The sequence below is a fragment of the Lonchura striata genome, chromosome 19, assembly GCF_050655825.1.
Source record: "Lonchura striata isolate lonStrDom1 chromosome 19, ASM5065582v1, whole genome shotgun sequence".
Classification (NCBI taxonomy): domain Eukaryota; kingdom Metazoa; phylum Chordata; class Aves; order Passeriformes; family Estrildidae; genus Lonchura; species Lonchura striata.
Genome location: NC_140721.1, coordinates 6,327,175 through 6,333,587, shown reverse-complemented (window position 1 = coordinate 6,333,587; position 6,413 = coordinate 6,327,175). Strand labels below are relative to the sequence as shown.

Genomic DNA, 6,413 nt, shown 5'->3' with positions numbered 1-6,413 from the left:
TGCTGCCATGTGTTTCCTGGGGCTGTGTCCTGTGGGATGTTTTGGGGCCCTGAGATGCTGCCAGGGCTGGGCTGAGCTCAGCATTGCTGGCAGAGGCAGCAGGGCTCACTCCGCTGTGTCTCCTGTACCCCGTCAGGCTGGGGGGTCTGGGGGAGGTGAACTCCCACCCTGAGCCCTTCAGTCCAGCCCCCCGGGTGCCCTGGATGGAAATCCAGCCTCTCAAGGGTTCTTTTCTCCTGCTGGGCTCCCTGGCTGGGCACATCAGGCGCAGACTCCTCCTGCCTGGCCTGCCACACATTCCCCAAACAGAATAGCTGGGATTCCTGCATTCCCTCCCCCAAAATGACCCCGGCTGGACAGTGACCTGCAGTGACATCAGCAGCTGGCTCCAGGGACAGGATGGGTCCCCCACCGCAGCAAGGAGCCCCACAAAGCCCAGGAGAGGCTCTGTTTTGGTCCTGAGGCATCAACACTTCCCTGGTAGATTTGTTTTTTGCAGAATTACCTGGGTGCTGTGGCAGCTCTGCCAGGCCTGGGTTAGGGAGGGAGTATCCCACATTCCCAGAGGTGCCCACTCATGTGCAGTTATTTCCTTAAAGCCCCAACTCCTGGAGTCACTCCATCCCTGCAGGAGCTTGGCTTTTCCCAAAGACCTTGCTGCTGTGGGCAATGAAGGAAGGACTTTACAGAGGAGCACAGAGCAGAGAAAGCCCAAAAGTGGGTGTGAAAATAAACCCTTCTCACCTTGAGGTTGCCCTGAACATGCACCTTGTGGCCCTCAGGTCACCCCATCTGTGCTGGAGATTGGTGTAAGGATTTTGGGAAGGGGGAAAATCCCCCTTGTGTGGTTGGGAGCAGCTTGGGTGCTGATGAGCTGCTCTCTAACTCCTTCCTGAGCCAGGGTCCCTGGAGGGACAAATCCACCCCTGGCATGGCTGGGGAGCAGCAGGGCTGTGAGAGAGGAGCAGGTGCTGAAGGGTTAATGGGGAGTGTTTGCAGCCAGTCCCTTGTCACCAAGGAGAAGCGCTCAGCACTTGGGAAGGAAACAAAACACCCACTGCCCGGGAGGGTGATTTCCTCTCCCCAGCAGCATTACAGCCCTGGGACCCCAGAAGGGCTCTGGACACCTCCAGGACACTGTCACCTCACGAGCAGGTGGCACCAGGTGAGTGTGGCTGCCGGGGAGGCGTGCTGGGGACAGGGCTGGGGCAGCTCCCCATGTCCCCATCATCCTTGTCCCTCAGCCTCCTCCCAGTCTTATGGCAGGATGTGGGGGACACCGGGCACGGGGGCGCGGAGCATCCGTCCCTACCGGTCCAGCGGGCAGTACCTGTACGCCATGAAGGAGGACCTGGCAGAGTGGCTGAAGGAGCTCTACGGCCTCGACATCGAGGTGGGCACCTTCTTGGAGGTGCTGGAGACGGGGGCTGTGCTGTGCTCCCACGCCAACCACGTCACCCAGGTGGCCGGGGAGTTTGCCCGTGCCTTCCCCGACCTGGCCCGGCACCTCCACCTGCCCACTGCTGGTGTCACCTGCAACCTCACAGCACAGCCAGGCACCTTCCAGGCCAGGGACAACGTCTCCAACTTCATCCAGTGGTGCAGGAAGGAAATGGATATCAAAGGTAGGATGCCAGGCTCCAGCTGTCCCGTGTCTCCGTGTTCAAGTCCCCTCCAGCCACTCCATGTTTTGCCACGTGTCCCCCAAACCCGGTGCCACCCCGTGTGCAAGCGTCCCCGAGCTGGCACCCCTTGTAAAATGTCCTCCAGGCTTGGCAGCAGCTTGGCAGGGTGCTGGCACGTGGCTGGAGTGTTTGCTGGGGTGCAAATGTGCACAGGAGGAATGGAAAAGGAAAGGGTGGATGGCACAGCGTGTCCCTGCCAGGCATGGCACGGTCCCAGCCCTGAGGACAGCAGGAGAAATCCTGGCTCTGAGCAAAGCGCCTGGCACCCTGTCCTACCACCATGGATGCCCAGGAAGGGGAGTGGCACAGAGCAAGACGTCCTCAGGGCTCTCAGACACTGAATTTTGTGGCTTTGGGGTGCCATGAAACAGCTGTAGATGCCCAAAATGAAAGGCTCTTCCTCCTTTATCATTTCTCCCAACTCTTGTTGAACCCAGCCATATTCCTGGAGGGATGGCTCCAGTGAACAGCACTTTTTGGGTGGGTTTTGACTCCATCTGTGCCCCCCATCCCCTTTGTCCTCATCCCCGTGTGCCAACCCCGGCTCAGCCCTGCCCTGCCCTGCCCAGACGTCGTGATGTTCGAGACAGAGGACCTGGTGCTGAGGAAGAACGAGAAGAACTTCGTGCTGTGCCTGCTGGAGCTGGCACGCCACGCTTCCCGCTTCGGAATGCGCGCCCCGACCCTGGTGCAGATGGAGGAGGAGATCGAGGAGGAGCTTCGGCAGGAGCTGGACCTGCCTGCCACGGAGCCCGCCCTGCCCCGTCCCCCCAGGAGAAGACAGGACCTCAACAACCTCGACCAGATGGTGCCAAGGGGCAGGGGGTGGCATGGAGATGGGCATGGAGATGGATGGGGATGGGCACGGAGATGGATGGGGATGGCATGGAGATGGATGGAGATGGGCAGGGAGATGGGCATGGAGATGGATGTGGATGGCACGGCCAGCCCAGGACCATTGCCCAGCAGCCCTGGTGAGGACCCATCCCTGCCACCCACAGGTCCAGCACATGGTGAGCTGCTGTACCTGCCCTGTCCAGTTCCCCATGATCAAGATCTCCGAAGGGAAATACCGAGTGGGGGACTCTGACACCCTCATCTTTGTCCGGGTGAGTCTGCTTCACCCATGCTTTTGGGGGAAAGGCACCAGGAATTCTGCTCTGCTGCCACGACCCTTTCCATAAGCCCCCAAAGGGGCCCGTGTAGGAGTTCGGACCATTATTCCCAAAGCAGGGCAGTGGGAGAGTTCAGCCCTGCAATAGATGTTGGTATGGATTTAATCATCCATATTGGATGGATTTAACCATCCATCCATCCATCCTCCATCTACCATCCATCCATCCATCCATCCATCCATCCATCCATCCATCCTCCATCCTCCATCATCCATCCATCCATCCATCCATCCATCCATCCACCATCCATCCATCCATCCATCCATCCATCTACCATCCATCCATCCATCCATCCATCCATCCATCCATCCATCCATGTGTGTGGGACATAACCTGCCATCCCACAGCACCACAGCCTGGTCTCCCCCAGCCATAGGAACGCTGGGATGCTCTGAATCCATCCCCAAGCTTGGCCAAAGAATTCAGCACAAGACTAAGGACAGGGGTTGTCCAAAAGGGTCCCCACCCTCCTTGTGGTGGCGACGGGATGGCCGCAGGAGCTGAGCCAGGGACGCAGCCGTCCTTCGGGACACCTGGTGGCACTTAGGGCAAGCCCACAGCTCCCGAAGGCGGCCGAGCGTGCTGGCATCCCCTGGCATGGCCCTTCCCGTGCAGATCCTGCGGGAGCACGTCATGGTGCGGGTCGGGGGCGGCTGGGACACGCTGGAGCACTACCTGGACAAGCACGACCCGTGTCGCTGCACCTCGCTCTGTGAGTCCCCGCGTCCCCAAACCCCGCGGCTGCCTGAGACTGGGGGTGTCTGTGGGGGTCTCCATGATGCTCGGGGACATTTTCATTAGCGGGAGGCTTTGGTACAGCCGTGCCTCGTTGTTTTGCTGAGGAATGTCGGGTTTTGGGGACCTTCTTTGGCTTTGGTGGCCACTAGAGGTCATGGAAGACTTTTGGATGGAGCCAGACGCCAAAAGCCACTTCGCAGGGAGCGCAGCTTTCCGCCGGCACCCTCGTGGGGCTGGATGCTGAAGCACGGCTGGGTGGGCTGCAGGCGGGGGTGGGTGCAGGGGACAGGGGTGCTGAGCCCCCCTCGTTGTCCCCACAGCTCACAAACAAGCCTGGAAAGCGCGGAGCCCGCAGCAGCCGGTGCAGCACGAGGTGCGGCTGTGCCCGGCCCCGAGGGCGGCCGCCCGCAGCCCCCAGCCCGCGCTGCTGGTCAGCCGCTCCCAGAGCCCCCTGCCCCCCGTCACCTGGGGGGCCCGTGTCCCCTCCGGGGGTCCCCGGTCCCCTGCCACCCCCTCGCCAGAGGGCTCGGGTCGCCAGCCGGGTTCCAGCCCTCACCCGGAGCCGGCGCAGCCCCGGAGGGTCCCTTCGGGCAGGTAAGTGGCGCAGAGATGCTTCGTGCCCCAAACTGCCTGGCTTCAGAGCGGTTTTTCTCACACCCTTGGAATTTTTCCCTCATTCCCTTCTGGAGGTGCCCAGCACCAGGCGGGACGGGGGGGGATGCTGCAGCTCCCTGTCCTCTCTCCGCTGTCTCTCCCCGCAGGATGCGGGAGCCACCCGCTGTCCCTCTGGGGAGGCAGCCGCCACCATCCCGGTCACCCGCTCGGTCCAGCTCCCCTGGGCACGGGCCGAGGGGCCGGGCACCCGTCCCTTCCCGGCTGGGCCCAGGGAAATGCATCCCTGTGGCACCGGCACGGGGCAGGCCCGCAGCACCCGGCCCGCGGACGGTGCCGGCACCTCCGAGAAGCAGCCGGCAAGGAGGAAAATCATCTGCGCTGGCTGCCAGGCCACAGGAATCGGAGACACCCGCCACAGCGACACCCCGAGCCCCCAGCCCCTGCAAGGGCCGTGCCCCCAGTCCCCTAAAGGTCTGTGCCCCCTCCTCGCACCGGGATGCTCCGGGAGAAGGGAGGCAGGGAGCCCTTGGCCGGGGCCGACAGCCTTCACCCCGAAATTCTTTCAGCCACCCCCCGAAAGTGGACAGCGGCGTTAAACCCCCCAGCAAAGCCAGCCCGGCCCCGTCCCGGCCCCCCACCCCTCTGGGCCGTCCCGCAGGGGGGTGCAGGGTCTGTGCTGCTGGGGACGGTCCCCAGGGGACACGGCAGTGCCACCCCGCCCCGGACCCAGGGGCTGCGGCTGCTCAGGGACCTCGGGCGCCAGAGGATGAAGCCGGGGCAGCCAGAGGATGTGGCCAGGGGCTCCGGGGGTGCTGTAGGCACACGCAGCCCCCCGGCTATGACAGGGTGCTGGAGGAGCTCTCCCGCGGGCGGCAGCCCCTGCGCCCCGTGGGGATGCGGAGCCAGGTCCCCCAAACACCCGCAGGAGCTGCCCCGCAGCTCCCAGCCCCGGCGGAGGCAGAGCGGCCGGGGGTGGGGGGCCAGACCCCGCGGGCACCCAGGGCCGGCAGCGTCGCCAAGCCCCGGCGGTGCCTGAAGAAGCCCGAGCGTGTGCCCTCCATCTACAAGCTGAAGCTGCGGCCCAAGGTGCGCCCCCGGCGGGATCACAGGCCGGGCAAGCGCCCCTCGCGCATCCCCACCCCGCTGGGGCATCGCCCCGCTGCCCCCCGCGCCCAGCACCGGCCCCCGGCGCCGCCCCGAGCCCCCCAGCCCGGCGGCACACGCCCCACGCCGTCCCTGGGTGACAGCGGCACCTGCCTGACCGAGGATGATGAAGAGTCGTGGGTCTGAGCCCGTCCCGAGAGTCGGTGGGGACGGACGGACGGACAGACGGACCCCTCCCTCCAAAGGTGGGAGCGATGCTGCAGCTGGAGCTGGAGCTGCCCGAGGTTTCCCAGGGCAGCACGAAGGAGTCGCTCCCACACAACCCGGGGGGTTCCACCACCTCCCTTTTCAGAGCTGCACCCTCTCCTTCCCAATGGATTTTGTCTGTACTGGTAATCCTGCTAAGCAGGCACTTTCGTACTGCTTTGGGTGGAAAAATCCAGCCCCAAATGGAGAGAATGGGATATTTTCTGCAGGGGGAAGGGTTTAGCCCTGCTGAAGTGGGGACACCCCATCCTTGACATCCATAAAAAACATCTCATAGCTCAGTGTTCCCCATCTGCACCACGGGATGGTGTCAGACAGCTCCAAGGGCCTTCATCGGTCACTCAGGTGGGGGGGACACAGGAGGGGACCCTTCCTGACCCCCGTGGTGTGTGGGGGGTGATGGATGTCACAGGGGGTCACAGCAGGCACTGCTGCACCCCCAGCCCGCAGCCACGGACCCAGCAATCCCGTCTGTGCAATAGAGATGTGCCAAAGCTCTTCCATTTCCACATCTTTCCTGTGCGGGTGGGGAGGCAGAGAGGATAATCCTGATGTGGGCACAGCAAACGTCCCCTTGAGAACCCCACAATGCCCAAGAGAGTCTCATTTTCCACGAGAGGATGAAGTCAGCCCCACTTCCCTGCAGAGGAGCAGCAAATGTGAGCGCTGGGACTGCGGGAATGCAAAACCTGCTGGCAAGAACACTCCTGAGGCTGGTACAGAACAAGGGGGACAGACCTGATTTTTAATTCAATTTCAAAGAAGGAGGTGCAGGGCGTCACAGGCGGTGTAGACACCTCGGGAATCTCTGACAAGGAGTCCAGGGGGG

The 6,413-nt window shown here is 63.1% G+C and overlaps 1 protein-coding gene across 1 annotated transcript; it reads left to right on the top strand.

The window, feature by feature from the left end:
- The first annotated feature begins 1,034 nt into the window (after positions 1 to 1,034).
- GAS2L2 (growth arrest specific 2 like 2) lies at positions 1,035 to 5,636 on the top strand. The gene is made up of 7 exons (XM_085557489.1): positions 1,035 to 1,165; positions 1,245 to 1,625; positions 2,255 to 2,493; positions 2,687 to 2,794; positions 3,476 to 3,572; positions 3,919 to 4,192; positions 4,360 to 5,636. The coding sequence occupies exons 2-7, from the start codon at positions 1,268 to 1,270 to the stop codon at positions 5,501 to 5,503; spliced, it is 2,220 nt and encodes a 739-aa protein (XP_085413615.1). The 5' UTR covers positions 1,035 to 1,165; positions 1,245 to 1,267; the 3' UTR covers positions 5,504 to 5,636.
- The last annotated feature ends 777 nt before the right edge of the window (positions 5,637 to 6,413 follow it).

Excerpts from the sequence above, each read along its gene's own strand:
- GAS2L2 (XM_085557489.1), top strand. The coding sequence starts at position 1,268 with ATGTGGGGGACACCGGGCACGGGGGCGCGGAGCATCCGTCCCTACCGG. Across the intron at positions 2,795-3,475 it reads ACACCCTCATCTTTGTCCGG|ATCCTGCGGGAGCACGTCAT; the intron begins GTGAGTCTGCTT and ends CTTCCCGTGCAG. Across the intron at positions 4,193-4,359 it reads CGGAGGGTCCCTTCGGGCAG|GATGCGGGAGCCACCCGCTG; the intron begins GTAAGTGGCGCA and ends CTCTCCCCGCAG.